The sequence below is a fragment of the Arachis ipaensis genome, chromosome B7 (genome assembly GCF_059453495.1).
Source record: "Arachis ipaensis isolate K30076 ecotype BB chromosome B7, ASM5945349v1, whole genome shotgun sequence".
Taxonomy (NCBI): domain Eukaryota; kingdom Viridiplantae; phylum Streptophyta; class Magnoliopsida; order Fabales; family Fabaceae; genus Arachis; species Arachis ipaensis.
In genome coordinates this window covers 1,152,930-1,172,810 of record NC_142442.1, presented here as the reverse complement: position 1 = coordinate 1,172,810, position 19,881 = coordinate 1,152,930, and the positions used below count along the sequence as shown (strand labels likewise).

Here is a 19,881-nt window from a genome sequence, read left to right as displayed (position 1 = left end):
TCTAAGATCTTTTAAAAAAAAATAACTCAAAAAAAGATCTTTTCTTAGAAGATTACCCAAAGAAGCCCTTACTAATTTACATTCTACTTTTTTCTAAGATCTTTTAAAAAAGATAACTCAAAAAAAGATCTTTTCTTAGAAGCTTACCCAAAGAAGCCCTTACTAATTTACATTCTATTATTTATCTCGTTTTTACTATAAACGAAATGATTATAAAACAAGATAAGACACAATTTTATTTAGTTATCTATAAAATTTGAAAAAATAGTTGAGGATAAATTAAAAGTTTTTGAATTATAAAATACTGATTTATCATTCAGACAAATAATTAAGGATATGAAAGAGTATTTACTATTTTTTGTTTTTTTGAATGAGTGAAAAATTAGTGCATTTGGACAAAGAATTTGTCTAAATACGTTAACCTTTGTTTAGATACATTCTTTTTCAAAGAACATAAAAAAAATAAATGAGTTACTTGTTTTGAAATTAAATGAGTATTAATTAGCAATTAATTTTCTGAGATCACATATTAATTAAAATACAACATGTACATACAAAGATTTTCGGTTATATACACAGGACTAGTGTATGTATATCTGTGTGTGTCACAAGGCAACAAAAAAAAATTATAAATTTATAATGTTTTTAAGATCCTTTAAATTTATTATTTACCAATCTATTCTAATTTGTTTGCATTCTATATATTTGTTATACATAAAATTATTTTCCCATTTAAATGTTCCAAAATGGTTCAGCCAGCTAATTAATCAATAGTATTTTCAACAACACTAGTACAAATTTAACTATTTCTTCTCAAATTAGCATTTTGTATTTTACATTTTTTATTTATTAAAAGTTTAATATATTTAGACAAAAATATGTTCAAAGTTCAAAGTTCAAACCTATCAATATTTCAATGAACTAAAAAATTGCAAGTAGTCAATAATTTGAGGAGTGGGAGTAAATATTAAAAAAGGTAATTAGAAAATCCTAACTCTTTTTTTATAATTTCTAGATATAAAAGAAAGTAATTAAATTTTATGTTTTTGATGTTTTAAAAAATTAATATATATTTAAATTTTTTATTTATTAATAGATGAATCAAAGAGATATTTTCTACTTAGTCAGCATGAGTCATTACTCATTACTACTCTTAGTTGTGAACAGCTTTTATTTTTCTAAATATAAGAGATTCCATCTTAAAATAAGTATCATTTTTTCCTCTCCCCCAATACCACATATTTTTTTCCCTATACATTCAATTGATGACGCATCAATGATATCATAAGATATACATAGAATATATAAGAATAAGATACATACATGTTTAAATATGCATTAAAAAAAAAAAGAGATAATGAAATACAAGGTATATCAAGTTAAGAGGGTCCATCACTATAAAAGTGTAGTTCCTTTCTTGTTGTGTGAGAACAAGGTACGAGATTGAAAGAGACACAGAGGTTGGTGCTTTCTCATCAGTGGCCAGAGAGCAATGGATTGGGTGGTCAATGAGAATGAAGAGAAGCTTCAATCCAAAATCAGAGTAAATGGTACATATACAATTCTATGTACTAATTAACTATTGTAATAGTAGTAATTAAATGAAGAATAATATGGTGATGAACAATGCTAATTGCTTCAACATCTATTGAATTGATCTTGTAGACTTGAATTTTTTTTAATGTCAAAAGTTAGTAAGATCCTTCCTAGGGCCTCAAGAATAACAGAAGGATCAATCTTTTAATTTGTTTTAGATACAAAAATTCAAGTAAAAAATATTGATTTTTATGCATAAAAAAAGAATTCCATCATATATATATTCCGCCAATAGTAAAATAATGCGTTTGATTTGTATTTTTATTTTGTACTGTATTGATTTTTATACATCAAAGAAATTTGATCATATGTTTCGTAAATATCAAAATTTATGTTTGATTTTTATTTTTAATGTCAAAAATTAGTGAGATCCTTTTTTAGAGTCTCGAAAAGAACAGAAATATCAATATTTTAATTTGTTTTTAAAATACCAAAAATATAAGTAAAAAATTATCGATTTTTATGAATAAAAAATTCAATCACAAATGCGTTTGATTTGCGTTTTTATATTTAATATTTTTTTTACAATTTTGTGAATAAGAAAAAAACCAATAAAAAATATTGATTTTTATGCATCAAAAAAGGATTCCATCATATATTCCACCCAAAGATTGATTTGTATTTTTATTTTGTACTGTATTAATTTTTATACATAAAAAAAAATTTGATCATCTATTTCGTAAATATCAAAATATTGTATTTAATTTTTATTTTTTATATTTTTTATTGTTAATATAAATAATTAGCGAAATTCTTTTTCCGAGTCTCAAAAATAACAGAAAAATCGGTGTTATTTTAATTTGTTTTTAAAATACCAAAAATGTTTATTTTTATGAGTAAAAAAATTCCATCACAGATGCGTTTGATTTGCGTTTTTATATTTAATTTTTTTTTTACAATTTTGTGAATAAGAAAAAAACCCATAAAAAAAAAATAAACTCACATTTTTGTAATTTTTTTTTTTTTTAAGGAGAGAATGAGGAAGTAGATGATTCTCCAATTGAACAAGTGAGGCTAACAGTGCCAATAAGTGATGATCCAAATGAAGCAGCACTAACATTTAGGACATGGCTTCTTGGGATCATATCATGTGTGGTTCTTTCATTTCTGAACCAATTCTTTGGTTACAGAACCAACCCTCTTACACTTACATCTGTGTCAGTCCAAATTGTTACACTCCCAGTTGGTAAATTCTTGGCTGCAACACTTCCCACAAAGCAAATCAGTGTTCCTTTGACCAAATGGTCATTTACCTTGAATCCAGGACCATTCACTATGAAAGAACATGTCCTTATAACATTATTTGCAAGTGCTGGATCCAGTGGTGTCTATGCAATTAACATCATCACTATTGTCAAGGCTTTTTATCATAGAGGCATTCATCCACTTGCTGCTTTTATGTTATCTATGTCAACTCAGGTACCCTAAATCATTTTATTTATTTTTTTTTGAGGAAAAAAATTTTTTTTTTGACTAATTGAAAATACAAAAATGTTATTGGCATTTTAAAATATAATATATTTAAATTTATTCGTCTAAAATATAAAATAAATAAATTTTAGAGAGATTTAGATGTCTCACGTTTTAAAAAATAAGAAACATTTTTGTATGTTTAATTAGTTCAAAATTTATTTATTTTTAAAATAAAAAATCAGAAACCTATTTATTACTTACTCTATTTTTTTTTTTTGAGATATTTTTTAGTCTAAAATTCAAGAATTAAGGATTTTGTTGAAATTATTTTAGATGCTTGGTTATGGATGGGCTGGAATCTTTAGAAGTATTCTTGTTGACTCTCCCTACATGTGGTGGCCCACAAATCTTGTCCAGGTGTCTCTATTCAGGTATTTTAATTTATTTTAATATTTACTAACATATATAGGGTCTTATTAGATTATTTATTAAATTGCATTTTTATTAATTAATTTAAAGTTAAATATTCATTATAATATTTTTTGAAAAAATAAAAGAATATACAATGATAATAAAAACGAAATTATGAAAAAAGAAAAAAAATGGAAAAATAGTTAAAAAGACAACTGGCATAATATAATATAATATAAAAAAATATAACTTAGTATTTAAAGACCATAATTTAAGATTTATAACTTAAATATTTTAGACTCTACTCATCACAATAATCATTGTATAATTATTTTTAAAGGTATCCACATTCCACAGTCCACACATGTAAACCCAATCCATTTGACTTTGACCAAAGTTGATAGATTATTTATTTATTTAATACTTTTCGAAGAATTTTTCACCTTCATATAGATATATATTGTCAAGAATATTAAGCTAATTAATTAGTTAACATATTAATTTGGGCTGTGTGAAATAATTTTCATAATAAAATATTAAAAATGAAAATATTAAAAAATATATTTTCTATCATTTTTTCATTTATAAAATTTAAAAAAATAAAATACTAAAAATAAAAATAGAAAATAATGGAAAAGCCAAAATCACTAGGTTCTAAATAATTATTACAAAAATACTATTTATATACTAAAATCAGTTATCATATATTTAACACGTATTTTATACTAGTAACTGATTCTAGTGTACATCTAACATGATTCTGAATATTACATTGTATTAGGGATATGGCTTTAATCCTTAGCTTATGAGTTATGGTTGATAAATTACTCTTGAATGAGATTACAGGACATTGCATGAGAAAGAAAAAAGGCCTAAAGGAGGATTAACAAGGATGCAATTCTTCTTAATAGTGTTTGGAGCGAGCTTTGCATATTATGTTATTCCAGGCTACCTCTTCCAATCATTGCAAGCTATCTCTATAGTTTGCTTGATATGGAAGAAATCTATCACTGCACAACAAATTGGTTCAGGCTATTATGGCCTTGGCATCGGCTCGTTCGCCCTCGACTGGAACACGGTGGCCGGCTTCTTTGGGAGTCCTTTGGCTTACCCCAGCTTTGCCATCATCAACATATTGGTTGGATTTGTGATCTTTGTGTACATTCTTGTTCCACTCTTCTATTGGAACAACATCAAAGATGCTAAGAAGTTTCCTCTCATTAGTTCTCACACATTTGACTCTTCTGGAAAAAAATACAATGTTACCCGTATTCTAAATGCAAAAAGCTTTGACATTGATATGGAAGGTTACAACAGTTATAGCAAGATTTATCTTAGTGCCATATTTGCACTTGATTATGGCTTGAGCTTTGCAACTCTCACTGCCACTATTTCACATGTTCTACTCTTTCATGGAAAGTAAGTTAGTAAGACTATTCATCATTCATATATATTTAAATTGAAATTCAAACTTATATGCAATTACCTTTAAGTTGATAGTTGAGAACTGTTAAGTGATTTGACATGTTTGACTAAATTATTATCTAACAGTTCTCAACTATCAACTTCAATGAAGACAACTGCATGTGAATCTCTATCTTTTGAAATTTGTGGGTCATATATATATTTGGTCGATTTGAAGAACGATATACCGGATGACAAGAAGCACAACAGAAGCACTTAAGGGAAAACTTGGAGATGTGCATACAAGAATCATGAAGAAGAACTATGAACAGGTTCCTGAATGGTGGTTTATCTCCATTTTGATTCTAATGACTGTGGTAGCTTTGATATCTTGTGAAGGCTTTGGAAAGCAACTCCAACTGCCATGGTGGGGAGTCTTAATGTCTTTAGGGATTGGACTGTCTTTCACTTTGCCAATTGGAATCATTCAAGCAACAACAAACCAGGTAATCTACTCCCTCTATTTGGCTCATGTTTTCAACTATATACAATCTATCACCACTTTAATTTGAAGGAAATGTTTCTGAACATAAATAAGTTGTTGTGTGCAGCAAGTTGGACTCAATGTGATCACAGAGTTAATCATTGGGTACCTTTACCCGGGAAAGCCCCTTGCAAATGTAACATTCAAGACCTATGGCTACATTAGCATGTCTCAAGCTCTTGGATTTCTTAATGACTTCAAATTAGGCCACTACATGAAGATTCCTCCCAAATCTATGTTCATTGTGCAGGTAGGCATTTGATTCCATAGTTTCCAACATGTATCTAATGCTACACCGTATATAAGGTTGTATTTGGTAGCTGGTAGGCACACTGGTGGCTTCCGTCGTGTACTTTGGCACAGCATGGTGGCTTCTTACATCGATCGATAATATATGTGACACATCGAAGTTGCCAGAGAGCAGTCCATGGACATGCCCCGGAGATGATGTGTTCTATAATGCGTCGATCATATGGGGGATCGTAGGGCCAGGAAGAATGTTCACCAAGAAAGGAATCTACCCGGAGCTGAACTGGTTTTTCCTCATTGGTCTCCTTGCGCCGGTTCCAGGGTGGTTCCTTTCTCGAAAGTTCCCACAGCACAAGTGGATTGGACTCATACACATACCACTCATTATGCAAGGCGCCAGCAGCATTCCACCAGCGAGATCTGTGAACTACATCACGTGGGGAATTGTGGGGATCTTCTTCAACATCTATGTTTACAAGAAGTTCAAGGTGTGGTGGGCGCGCCATACTTACATCCTCTCGGCGGCCCTGGATGCCGGAGTTGCTTTCATGGCTGTTGCACTCTATTTTGCACTCCAAAACTATGATATTTTTGGTCCAGATTGGTGGGGTGCTGATGGAACTGATCACTGCCAACTGGCCAAATGCCCCACAGCACCAGGTGTAGTTGCTGCTGGCTGTCCTGTTCTATGAGTTTCATATAAGAAATCCATGCATGGAGGTGTTAATATAGAGTATCAATAGTAGAAGAACAAATTGCAGTTTGTTTGCATAGCAGGCACGTTTGATATAAACAAACAGCAATCACTTTAGGATCCAATAATATTTATTGTGTTTAGTAAGATTTTATGTTATATTCACCTTTTAGTTCTTTTATTTCCTTTTCTCTGGTCAAGTTGTAATTAAGGTATATGTGTGCAATGAAAGTTAAAAGCATATGTTCTAGCATGAAAGCAAACAATCTCAAATAAACCAAAAAGGTTCTTATTGTTATTGGGCCATTTCATTTTATTTTTATGTTTAATAAAAAGGTTCTTTAAATTTTTGCAATCGATTGTCCAACTTCACAATTACAATTGCAACTACATATAAAGTCATAAGCAAACCGTAAATCAAGATGATATGACTAATTAAGAAAACTCCAATGAATATACCTGAATTCGAAGTAATTAAGAAAAAAAAGGCTCTAAAACCAAAATCCTATGGGACAGAAGAATTTTAATATTGTCAAAACAGGTAGAAAACATCCTGCTTATACATCTGAAAAATGTTTCTCTATCCACTATTGTTCATAGCTGAGAAAACATCACCAATTTGTATTCTAGTGCAATGAATTAAGTAAAAGTGGAGAATACAGGGGCTGGAATCAATTGAAGAGCCCTGGATTTAGCCAATCCCTGAAAAAAAAAAAATAATGAAATAGATTATAGATTGTGTGTAATCAATTATAATACCAGAATATAAAGTGCTGCATGGCGAAAGCGCTTACTTGCTTATATCATCAAGATGATCATCGAAATCTACAATACCCTTCCATTTCTCGGTTGAAATATAGTCCAACAAGATCAGATTTGCTGATGGCTCTCTGAGAGAGAATCGACTGTTCCCTTCCGACTGAACCAACTTCCAGTTCTTAGATGCATCCCTAACATAAAGCTAAATCATAAGAGAAAGGCAATCTTGGTTAATGTAACCAACAAGATAAGAGTATAAACACTTAGAACCATATGTTAATGATTTCCTTTTTATAATTTACTAAAAGAAATAACAAATGAATATGCCTTTTAGATGCATCCAGAGACAAATAGCATGTGATCTATTTTATCCATACAAATGTTGTTTGAAACCTTATAACGCATTAAGTCTGTGCCTAGATAATAAACCGAAACAAATTGCATGACAGAACAATTTCATTCTCCTATTCATCAAACTAGACAGATCAATATGCTGCAAAATGTTGGCAATCAAACAAGGGACTCTATTTTCTGGAAACTGAGACTGAGAGAATGATGCAACAAAGTCAGAGGCGCAATTTACAATCCTGCATCAGATCTTAGTTCCAAGATATTACAAATTGCAACACAAAGATGCTGGCCCCAATATCCCTCTAAGTTATTGTCTAAATTTAGAGCTTAATGCAGCAGAAAAAGGTCCCAAAAAAAAAAGATCAAAAAACAAAATAATCAAAGCAGAGCATTTATCTCAAAGTGCTTAAGGGGACTACAAAAGATGCACATATTCTAACAGCTTCAATACTTACAAACGCTGGTAAGGATTTATAATCAAATGTGCTTATATACGGAATCCCAAATACAATCCACAGAGTAAATACAAATATACAATCATAATAGAACAAATGAAGATTAAAGGCTTTCATGATTGTAGTTTCCTATATAAACGCTGCTAACCTGCGTTACAGCGCTACGATCCTTGCTCTTTTTCAAAGCTTCAAGCTTCTTGTTATCTAACTGCGAATAAAGGTAAGGAACAACACGAAAATGACAACCACAACCACACGAATCATAACAAAAACAGAAGAAAATCCCAGCACATACCAAGAGAATGGCGGCTTGAGGAAAGTAGCGGCATATATGATCGCCAATATTCTTAGCAACACCACCAAGCTCATAGTCATCAGACCTCTCATTTGCATGAAAATAGCCAACTATGTTCAACCCTTTAGCAGAGAAATACTCCTCTATCTATGTCACACAAGATGAAAAAGAATTGAAAACAAATAAATCAAAGGTCTTGCTAACCAATGTAAAGGATACTACAAGTACAAACTTTTTAACAGCAAATATAACTTTTTCTTCAAGTTCTCTATGCATTGAAAGAACCAAAGCTTTCCACTTTGACTCTATTGACCAACATGGCACTCTTTAGCTAAATCCACAAATCAATCAATTAGAAAACCAAGCAAACAAAATTAATCGGCACAAAGCATGCTACTTTACATTAGAGTTAAATCAGAAAATAAGAAAATTAATCAAACAAGATAATTGTACCAGAAGGAAAGAGGATAAACTCAACAGTTTAAATTACAAATTCTCCTAGAAAGTAAGGTTTTTTAACGCAAAATCTAAAGTGCAACATGTTGGGAGTCAGAACAGAATTAAAAAAAAAAAAGCACAAAACCCTAGAGAGAGAGAGAGAGTACGAGCATGAGAGAGATCTCCAATTGAGGGAGGAGACCGAGGTGAGAGTGGAAGAGAGGGACGGCATCGTCGATGAGAACGGCGTCGTTTGAAGGGGAGATGCGGCCGATGAGGACACCGTTGACGGAGGAAGTAGGGTGATTGAGTGAGTGAAGAACGAGCTTTATGTATGCGTTCTGTGACAGCTCGTACCTCAGATCGCCGCTGCTGCTACCCATCGATCGATTCAATCGGTTAAAGATTCAGATTTTAATTTCAGATTCCGAAATCAGAAGACAGTGAAAGAATGAAGAACAAGCTAGCTTCACTGGACTCCTATCAACTGTGTCAGCTCAGCTACTGGACTGCAACGACGTCGTCTTGAATATTATTCTTCTTATACCTAACTAAAATTTTAGAGAAAAGGACAAATAGGTCCCTGACTTTTTGTCCCGCAGATATTTTTGTCTCTGACTATTGAAAAATACTTTTAAGTCTCTGACATTCACAAAATTTGGACGGATCAATCCCTGACGGAGACATTTGGACGGATCAGTCTCTGACAGAAGCATTTGAACGGAGGGACTGATCCGTCCAAGTTTTGTGAAGGTCAGGAACTTAAAAGTATTTTTCAATGGTTAAGGACCAAAATGTCCGCAAAACAAAAGGTTCAGACCTATTTATCCTTTTCTCTAAATTTTATTTTAAATTAACTTTTTTTTAAGGTGAAGCTGACCTAATCTATCTATTAGATATAAAAAGTGTTATTTGCAGTTATCAAATTAATTATTATATGGATTTAACTAATATATATTCTAAAATTTTTATTAATAATTTTTAATATTTTATTTTAATAATACACAATAATTATATTAAAAATCAAGTTTTACATAATTTTTTATAATGAAGTTTTTTATTAGTAATTTTATTATGTATTTTTAAGATATAGGTTAACTAAATTCTTATTTTATATATATTATAATTTTTTAATATATTTTATATTTTAATATATATTTGATAAATAATTTTTTTAATGTACATATAATATAATTATGTAGTATATTTAATGAATTTTCAAGAGTGTTTTTATCCAAAATGACTGTATGATAACTTATATAATCATTTCAAAAATCTAATGATGCTAGAAATATATACAGATATATATTGACCTATTGGGGTTAGTTTTTAATTAGCTTGAGCTGACTAATTGTATTATTAAATTTACAACTTTCTTGTCTTTAAATAGGAAAAGAAAAAAAAGAAAAAAGAATGGATTGAAGATTACGATTGCTATGTGTATGTGTATTATGCACATTTATTTTTTATAGTTAATGCATTTAAATATCCTTTAGCCCATACGTGCATAATCGTTCCCGCAAACAATTATAACATGATGGATTCATACAAATGAAATGAGTAGATTGATTAATATTGTGGAAGTTATTTTTCAAATTGCAAAAAAGAATTAAAAAGTATGTTCAAATTATTGGGCTACGGAACCCGAAGTACTAGGTTAGTCCATTCTAATTAAGTCTAATCGGATGAAACTAATTCCAATTTAACTTTTTTATATTGACAATTTTAGTTAAATGTAATAATGATTTTGATGTTATATATATGTAAAGCCACTGTCTACATACTTGGACTCAGTATGATATAAGATATGCAAATATACGGATTTTAAATTTTTGTAAGATACAAAAATAAAATATATATAAAATATAAAATATTTTTTAAATAAAATATAAATTAATTTTTTAATTATATAAAATATATAAAATATTTTTTATTTCAATAAATAATAATATATTATTTCTAAACTTATTTTAATATACAGGTTAACAATCAAATTAAATACTTCGATACTTGATAGTATTTAATTATGTCTAAGCGTGTTTAGTAAAAAAATATTTTTATTAAAATATAATTGAATACAAAAGATATTCGTGTCAGACAAGTATCAATAAGTGTTGTATTTAAAATGTGTTCAATAGAATCGTATTTAAAATGTATCCGAAATATGAATATAATAATTCAGTTAACTGTTCATACTTCTTATATATAAAGTGTAGTATTAGTGTATTACCCCTTAAAAGAGTAATTTAATTTAATTTTTTAAATATGTTATATTTTTGGTCTATATTTGTTAGTTAAAAATCCTAATTTATTATTACCCCAGAGAAGGTTAATATAATTTATGTTATTTAAAAATAATATATTTTTATGAATTGCTTGGGGAAAAAGTAATATTTCACTATAATTTTCTATAAAATGAAAAAAGAAATCACAATGATTTGGTCTAACATTATATGATTTAAGAGTTTATAAAAATAATCATTGATGCTGTGTCCCTTATAAGACACAAACTAAAGACACTATCCCCTTTTCTTCTTCTTTGTGCTTTGTGTGTGTTAACACAGCGAAAAACAAAAAAAAAGCATTAGAGAAAAAGGATGAGCGGCGGTGGCGGGTCTTCTAGGGTTCCGATCCCCAACAATGTACGGAAGACCATCCATGACATCAGAGAGATCACCGGAAAACAGCACACCGACGACGAAATCTACGCCGTCCTCCGTGAATGTTCCATGGATCCCAATGAGACCGCTCAGAAGCTTCTCTATTTAGGTTTTCTTCTCTTCTCTTCTTTTTTTTCAAATTCATTTCTCTTTGTATTTCTTCAATCCCAAATGATAAAAAATGTTACTTTTTACTGTTCCCTCATCTGGGTCTTCCTTTGTTTCCCTTGCGATCCACTGTGATTTCTTATTTTGCGCCTTTTGGCTACCGACCCTTTTTGGTGTTTGTTCTTTATAGTATTTCTGTTGTTAGGGATTTGAAGATAACGGTTTCAAGTTTTAAGCTTTACTAGAGTATTAGCTAAGCCAGTGATTATTGAAGTTGAGCTGGTATTATCATTTTCATGGACGTTTTAATCTCTTTTTGATGTTTTTATTGGTTTGTGGGAACTTTGTTTGGTGCTTTGAATACCAGAAGTTTGGACTTTTGCAACTGTTGAATGCGTGTGAACATGATTTAAAACATGGGGTTTGGTGGTATTAGCTTAAGTTCTTAACATGCTATTGTGATTGCTTATATCTCCCTCAGGATCTCAGCTCACGCACTTTCTATTTAATGGCTGAAGGAGAAGGACTCTGGCTTATAATCATTTATGAATGTTTTAACGGCATTTCTGAGTTTTCTGTGGTTTTAATGTTATTTATGTGAATGGTTTTGTTCATACATTTTGGTTTGTTCACAGATACTTTTCATGAGGTGAGAAGGAGACGTGACAGAAAGAAGGAGGTAACTTTTCTTTTCTGTTGGATAGTTCTTTACCTTCTTCACTTGTTACTTGCTATGTGATTATATAATTGTGTCTAAGTTGGTTCGTAACTTGTGCTTATGAAAGTTGAGTTGCTGAATCATATTAATATCGAGCCTGAATAATATATCAGTTGAAATGATGCCTTGATGGACCTCTTATTTGTTTCTTCAGAATTCAGATATCTTGATTGCTACCATTTTGTTGGCTACTGGTTATATGCCATGTTTAAAATTTGTTCAATATTATTTGCTGAAGGGTGGAAGATTTGAAGTTATGTGTAATTGCCTGTGTCTGCATTATATACTGTGTTGTGGCCATTGTAGATGTCAAGTTGTTGTAAATGAGTAAATGAGCTTGTACTTTTCATTATATTCTCTCGTATTTATTGTCACCCTTAACTAATTCGAGTTTGTTGATCATTCCAGGGTTTTGGGAGTAGAACCTCTGAGGATTCTCGGTCAAAGCAAGGTGGACAAGGGAGGGGGTTAAGGGGTGCTTCCGGGGGTTACACGTCCAATTTTTCTGGTATAACTTCACAACTGAAGTCTCTAATATTACCTCTGTTTCGTCTACGGCCATCCATTTTCAGAAGAGTCACCAGGAAGCTTGGCTACATTAAAACATAACTTTAGGATATCATCAATTCTTAAAAACTTAGCACAAGCTGATTCTTTAAACATTTTCTTACAATCTTTGATCTGAAACTCTTTCATAATAATGTTTTGATTTTGCTGTTGCAAGATGAAAAAGACCAACTCTCCTACATGTTTTTTTGTATAGAGATCTGTCTTATGTATTAGCTGATCTCCTGCCACTTCTTTTTTATCTCATTAGTTGCGTTACTTTGTTTTACAAATATCTCTTTTAGATGGCGGTGGCGGTGGGAGGAACCTTGCAATGCGTAGGGAAAATGGAATCAATAACAGTGCAGAGAGAAATCATGCACCCTCATCTCAGCCAGTTTTGCAGAAAACAAAAGCTAATGCAGCATCTCAAGTCACAAGGTTAAGTTGTTCACCTCACCTGATTATTGATGCTAATAGTATTACACCAGTTTCAATATCTTCATTTATACTTTAATATACTCTATTTTGAATCTACATGCATCCTCTTCAAATTTAATTTTCTTCAAGTGCAGAGTTCCTGCTAATACAACCCATGGTGCTATCGCTACAAATCAAACCAATGGAAAGTCTGGCAATGGTTCTGGTGGCCAATCTCTTGCAGGGAGTGTTCCAACTGTCCCTAAAAGCAGTTCCACTGATAACAACACCGGCAATCAAGAAAATGTTCAACCCCAAGTTGCTCCTGTTGCTGCAGCTACTTCCCCTATTCAAACCTTTAACTCAGTTACCAGCACTGAGCAAGGAAAGTCACTGTCAAGTTCTGGTCAAATTCTCACTTCTGCTGCTGCATCCACTGGTCATACCTCTTCTTTGGATCCTGTACTTGCATCATCTTCCTCCCATAATCCTGGTGTCAGTAGTTCTATTAGTAGGGAAGTTGGGAGTCCCTGGATGTCTGCTGGAACAAATCATGTCAAAGGGAATAAAGTTATTCTTAATGAAGCTAGTGATTTACCACCCAAAAATGAAAATTCCGTGTCTGTGAATTCTGCAAGCAAAATGAATGCCCCTTATTCAAACAATGTTGAAAACAATCGGTTCTTTGAGCCATCTCAAGTCTCAACTGCTTCTCTAAATGGAAACTTGGGGTCATCTTCTAGCTCCAGTAGCCAGCCATCTCTGGGTAAATCTTTTAATTCTATGTTCACAAGTAATTCTTCACTCAATTCTTTCAATATGCTGGTGTATTCACTTCTGTTTCTGAAACAGCTAATGTTTCCGAGGTTCCAACTTCTGATGCTTGTGTGCAATCTTCAGCCGAATTGAGGCAACATGTTACTTTTCCTAATCATTTCCAAGTACCCAAGGCTTTAAAAAGTGGTCTGACATTTGGAAGCTTTGATACCTTGGGTCCAAATGAAACATCTAGCAGTGGAGCTGATGGTGACCATAACCCTTCTCCTGCTCTTGAATCTTCTCTTGGAAGCGACAAAGATGCCATCTCTAGGTTTGTGGTCTAAATGCTTCAATTTTTTTGTATAAATCAAATTATAAACCTTTTTAAAATGTTGTAGAGATGGTCTGTTATTGGGTCAGCATAGCTTTATTCTTTTGCCAAACTCCTCCATTTAGGTAATTACCATAATATACCTTAATGTCACCACTTTAAAGGTGTAGAGTTTCTCTGCGGAGAAAGTGAATACTTCTTTCATGTCCCTCTGGAAATCCTGGGCTGGGGTATTATTTCTTTTATGAATTGTAATGCTTTTAATTGATCTCTCTCTCTCTCTCTCTCTCTCTCTCTCTCTCTCTCTCTCCAAGTTTATTAACTGAGCCATGGTGTGCTCCTTTTAATCTTTGATTTGATGGTATTCATACTTGAGTGTAGGGACCAAACTGCATCGTTGAGTCAACAAGGGGATCAAGTTGATTTTCAACATTCTTCGCCCTATATGATTGAAAAGACATCTGCTCCACCAGAAGGCAATGCTGTAACTAGCACTGACTTGAAGGTTGATCATCCAAAGCAGGAGGTATTGTTGGCTCCAGAGGGCCATCAAATTCCCAACGTTCAAAGTGCTCAAAACTATTACCAGTCCATCATTTTAGGGAATCAGCAAGTTCAATTTGAGGGAACTGAACCTCAATCTCAAGAAACATCTCGTTTTACTAACTATGTTGTAAGTTTCTCCATGCTTTAGCTTTGGATTGTAGTGTTACTTTGAGAAATTGCACTTTTTTCTTTTACTGTCAATTGATTGGAATTGCAACAATGAGTATTTGTTTCCTTTTCCACACATTCCCTTTTCCTTAACTTCCTCTTGTCCTTTTCAAATTGCAGCCTGCAAGTTCCCAGACCGTCACTAGCCCTAGCCCAACTCCACCTCTGCAGAGCCCTATTCCTGTACCTCCACAATCAGTTTCCCTTTTCAGGCCACCTTACCCGGCCAACTTCTTTCCATATGGCCACTATTACCCTCCAATTTATCTGTCTCCAATACACCAATTTTTAAGCCATAATGGCTTCCCTCAACAGCCATCAGCTGGCAACATGTATCTACCCGCAGCTGCTGCTGCTGCAGCCGGGATCAAATTCCCTCTCCCTCAATTCAAGGCTGGAGCGAACACAGGAAATTCAGCCCATATTGGAATTCCTTCTGGATCTTATATCAACCCTCCTGTTGGATATGCACCTAGTCCAGCCGTTAATGCAGGAAGCTCAGCTGGAAATGAAGATATTTCTGTGTCTCAATTGAAGGAAAACCATATCTATACAACTGCACAACAGGTTAGTTCATTTCCATACCTTCTTTAACGTTTCTGTTTAAGTTTCACGCTCTCTTTCTCGGTCGAGTGGGAGATCATGTTTCATCAGCATCTGTCCAAGTTTTTGAATCTTCTAGTTATTTTGACCCCATTTTTTAAATCTCAGAGTGAAGGATCTGCTGTCTGGATACCTGCTCCAGGCCAAGATGTATCAAATTTGCAAGTTAATTCTCTGTACAACCTCACTCCTCAGGGACAACATCTTACATTCCCCGCGCCTCAGGCCAGCCATGGGGCGTTTGCAGGCATCTATCCTCCGGGGCAGACGGTAGTTTCGCCTTCAACACTTTTGCAACAGTCTCAGGCTGTGGCTGGGCCTGTCGAAGCTGTAGGACCCCCTTCAGGCTCTTACCATCAGCCTCAGCCTACACAGATCAATTGGAATTCTAATTTTTAGAGCTGAAAAAAAAAATCTCTTGGTGACAATGATGTGTTCAAATCCAAGAAATATGGTCCTGATCTGAAAGTGTAAATAAGAAATGCGGCCAAAAAGAATGAGGAAAAAAAAAGAAAATTAGTACTCTTTTTTGGATGGAGATATTTTGGTGCTAACGATTTTGAAGGGTGCTAGTTGCAGGTTTTTGTTTTTTTTTTTTTAATTTTTGCGCCCCAAGAAGTTTATTTTACCCTTCACATGTTCTTTTGCCCCCTTATATAGAACATTTAGTTGTGGCTATAAGAAAGAGATTCCTAGTGGTGTTATACTAAGCCAAGAGTTTCAATAGAGTAGGGTGAGATTTTACCAATTTTTCCAGTTCTAATGTCTCACCTGTATATTACATTTTGATGATTTGATAGCGGATATTATATTATACAGTTCTATTGCTGTATTAGAATTTGTCATATCTATTTTCTCTATAAACAAAAATTCAAGTTTCATGCCCCCTTTTTATGTTTAGAATGTGCTTTGCTTGGGTTGAATGAGAGTTCTAACATGCCTTTTTGAATTATTGTTTATGCACTGAGACATTTGCATTTTATGATCATAGCACTTTTTATAGGTTGGTTTCTTTGTTTCTTTCAGTATAGGCTTCTTTCTTTCTTTTATTATTCTCTGCATTCACAATCATGAATTTATGTACTAATATTGATCAAATTGTATTTTGTTGAGAACTATCTTGCATACCAATCTTCAACATCTGTCAAGTTTCAAACATTAATTATAGAAAATCAAGTTACCATATGATACAAGTGTGATGTAACACACTCTTTAAGAAATAAAAAATAAAGAAAACTACTCTTGGTAGACATAAACCTAACACATGTTTCAAGTTTTAATGATTAAATCTTTGCAACTAAGGCCGTCTATACAACAAAAATGAGACAGAATCTGGTTTAAATGTTGCTCCCAAACGATTGATTATCTATCTGTCTTAGACAACAATGCTTGTACTATTTACATTCAAGTCTGTGCTGCCTTCACCAACAGATTTTGTTACAACCTGCTTTGGAAGCTGCTTGGTGTTATCCTTAGATTCTTGCAAGTTGAGTGTTGTGTAGACTGACATTCCAGTGAGAGCAACAACAGCACCTCCAATGCTCACAATCCCAGGATCTGAGTTGAATATCAGATACCCTCCAAGAAGAATCACACATGTTTTGAACTGTCCTAACACAACATGTGTGGTAGCTGAAGTGGCCCTGCATCAAAGTGTGGAATTAGCCTATTTAATTTACTTTTCATTTTTCCATCATAGAATTACTCATGACATGTTCTGTTGTTTGCGTGACGCTCAAGGTTCTTGCATAGCACATATGATATCGTCTGATCTATATAGTCGATCTAATCTAAACAAAAAAGTGGTATGCTGTTATTATTGTAAGAGAAGAAAAGGTAGTCTCACCCTAATGCCAATGCACCTGACCACTGTAAGAGAAAACCAAGAAGAGCAGATATCAAGATTGCAGTTGAGTTGTTTACATCCCACTGAAAGGATAGGACTCCTGGAGGATCTATCCATGGCATCAATGCCCCTAGGAAGAAAACTGTCACTGGGGTTGTCTTCCACATCAACCTACCATAAAAAAGGTTTTTTTTTTAAGTCCAAGTATTTTGGCAAATGGTAAGTGTTAGAGGAAATAATTAGAACTGGAAGTTAACTAGAACTAGTTAGATATTAAGATTTAGTTACATATGAGCTTTTATGAAATTGAAACTGTCAGTTGTCAATTGTTATTGTATTGATTAATGGGTGTAACTAACTCTTAACTATATGTAACTGATTCTAACTAATTTCTAATTCCAATTATATGCGCTAACATAACATCGTTATGCCATGGAAAAATTGGTTAGTGATGACAAGTACTTACGCCAGGGCAGTCCAATTTCCTTGCTGTTGTAGACTAGACCATAAAATCTTATTTATGGCACTTGGTATTATCCATGCAATTGCAACCAGAGCACCAAATAAATTGAACTCTAAATCTGTTACAGTTGCAACTGCTACACCTACTGATACCACAGCCAAAGCCAAGACCTGAATCATTACAATTACATGATAAGTGCATATAAAGAAAAATAAAGAGAAGGGGTTGGTGTACTAGACCCCTTTTTAGCATATTTGAAGGGCTTTGCTAAAGAGAAACAAAAGAAAAAGCAGCAGCATTATTCCTTACCTTTTTAAAAGAAATTGTCTTCCCAAAAAGTACAAACTCAGCAAGAACAATTGTTGGGGTGACAGCAATTTTAGCCATTTGGTAGAAACCAATACTGCATGATGGGATGACTATTCAGTAAACAGAAAAAGTTACAAATCATTTATGAGTTTAATTTATATGTACTGACAACTATCAGGTGTTGACACATGGGGGAAAAATGATTTCCTTTTCAGATAGTGAGGATATTTGATTAGATGTAAGTGTAAAAACTCTTTTATATGCACATTATATAGAAATTAAACTCCTATTTTACTATGAAAAATGTTATAAAACAAAGAGGTGGTGGACCTGTTATACTTGAGGCTAGTGTTGGCAAGGCCAGAGGCAAAGGCCATTACAACACCTAATGCAAATAGAGAAGAGAATGGAGTTGTTTTTGATGGAGGTGACACAGGAAGCACTGATAATGCCTTGAAAATTGCAAGGAGAACCCATGCTGTGATGTAGTGAACAAATGTGAGGAATATTGGGAACTTGAATCCAACTTTCCCCATCACCTGTTAACAAAAATTTCCTTCAATGAATAATAGTTCATCATCACATCATGAATTACTTGCAAGAAAAGAAAACGAAGCAAATCGTGCTGACCAATTTGTTTGCCATGATGATCCCAACAGCAACCATGAAGTTGAAGGACAATGCAGCCACCGGTCCACAGTATCTTTGCTGTTGGCGCTTCGCTCCTTCGGAGGTTCGGAGCTCATTGTAGAGAGAAGCTCTGAGCTCTTCCAGTGCTCTACCTGACTATCAGAACTGACATTAGTCTTAAGAGTGAAGAGGACATCAATTCTAATACATATAATGTTCTTAAGAACAATGATGTTGCCATCAATTGATTTATGTCATATTTATGCATGTCTCTGAAAGATTATTGAAGATGGTATCCAATTTAGGAATTTGAAAATTAGAACATCAAAAGAAATTTCAGAAAATGGACATTATCAGTTCAATCCAAAAATGGGAATTGATATCACAAAGGAAATTAAAATGTATATTACAAAATTATAACTTAAGACTGTCTATTAGATGGATTTTTGAACAAGAAAAATGAAATCTCACACAGAATGATCAAGGAAAGAACAATGTTAAAATGATTTGAAATCTATACATAGCAAAATTCAGGAGAGAATTTCAGAAAATCAAGAATACAAGAATGGAGAGGTAAAAGTACTTGTTTGCATGCAATGAAACTTAAGTGCAGTGACATCTAAGAACTAAGAAGAGACCTGCTTCTCCTGCATCACTATCTTTTCTTTTGATGAGTTTTCTTCCCTCTTCTCTCCACAGCAAATCAAACCACCCCATACCAATCTGGACTATTCATCACATATTTGATCAAATATTGAGGACCCTTTGTGTTACACTTGTGTTACCAATTACATATAAAGAAGTTATTAAAATAGAAAGACAGAGGGGGAAAAAAAATAAATTAAAGGGTCACATTAATATGAATGAATAGGCCAAGATGCTTAAAACACAATCAATGCAAAAGGGTATCTTCAAAAACAGATTTTTTTCATTCTTCAAGGAGGTGTTTTCTCAATAGCATGAAAGAAGAAAAAAGAAAAAGAAAAAAAATTAATAAAGAGAATAAAGGGAAAAAGTGGAAGAAGCTAAGAGAAAAAATTGCTTTGTGTTACATGAGAGAATATTGCATTTGATCTGACTTCCAACAATATAATGACACGTGTCCTTGTTTCAAGTATAGTTAGAGATTGGTGTAACTGTTGATTTACGGGGAAGTTAAGGTAAC

At 33.0% G+C, this 19,881-nt stretch overlaps 4 protein-coding genes across 5 annotated transcripts; 2 read left to right on the top strand and 2 right to left on the bottom strand.

Annotated features, from left to right (window-relative positions):
- The first annotated feature begins 1,389 nt into the window (after nt 1-1,389).
- Nucleotides 1,390-6,424, top strand: LOC107608672 (oligopeptide transporter 5). Its single transcript, XM_088492868.1, has 7 exons — nt 1,390-1,550; nt 2,567-3,015; nt 3,343-3,440; nt 4,267-4,839; nt 5,063-5,330; nt 5,436-5,618; nt 5,689-6,424. The coding sequence occupies exons 1-7, from the start codon at nt 1,493-1,495 to the stop codon at nt 6,307-6,309; spliced, it is 2,250 nt and encodes a 749-aa protein (XP_088348994.1). The 5' UTR covers nt 1,390-1,492; the 3' UTR covers nt 6,310-6,424.
- A 319-nt stretch (nt 6,425-6,743) lies between these two features.
- On the bottom strand, nt 6,744-9,125 carry EMB2731 (ER membrane protein complex subunit 8/9 homolog). The gene is made up of 5 exons (XM_016310387.3): nt 8,777-9,125; nt 8,172-8,318; nt 8,025-8,084; nt 7,106-7,272; nt 6,744-7,013 (listed from the first exon to the last, which is right to left on the bottom strand). Exons 1-5 carry the CDS (start codon nt 8,990-8,992, stop codon nt 6,983-6,985), a joined length of 621 nt encoding a protein of 206 aa, XP_016165873.1. The 5' UTR covers nt 8,993-9,125; the 3' UTR covers nt 6,744-6,982.
- A 1,924-nt stretch (nt 9,126-11,049) lies between these two features.
- On the top strand, nt 11,050-16,355 carry LOC107609030 (GBF-interacting protein 1-like). The gene is made up of 9 exons (XM_016310848.3): nt 11,050-11,378; nt 12,013-12,056; nt 12,504-12,603; nt 12,947-13,082; nt 13,217-13,827; nt 13,914-14,151; nt 14,533-14,824; nt 14,986-15,432; nt 15,577-16,355. The coding sequence occupies exons 1-9, from the start codon at nt 11,207-11,209 to the stop codon at nt 15,865-15,867; spliced, it is 2,331 nt and encodes a 776-aa protein (XP_016166334.1). The 5' UTR covers nt 11,050-11,206; the 3' UTR covers nt 15,868-16,355.
- Nucleotides 16,356-16,543: 188 nt separating this feature from the next.
- LOC107609920 (Nucleotide/sugar transporter family protein) lies at nt 16,544-19,720 on the bottom strand. 2 transcript variants are annotated; one of them, XM_016311976.3, is made up of 7 exons: nt 19,355-19,720; nt 18,717-18,868; nt 18,417-18,625; nt 18,087-18,180; nt 17,781-17,947; nt 17,315-17,485; nt 16,544-17,111 (listed from the first exon to the last, which is right to left on the bottom strand). In XM_016311976.3, the coding sequence occupies exons 1-7, from the start codon at nt 19,431-19,433 to the stop codon at nt 16,844-16,846; spliced, it is 1,140 nt and encodes a 379-aa protein (XP_016167462.1). In that variant the 5' UTR covers nt 19,434-19,720; the 3' UTR covers nt 16,544-16,843. The 2 variants fall into 2 exon arrangements, with proteins under 2 accessions (XP_016167462.1, XP_016167463.1); XM_016311977.3 differs by having other exon boundaries at nt 18,717-18,872; nt 19,355-19,539.
- Nucleotides 19,721-19,881: the final 161 nt, after the last annotated feature.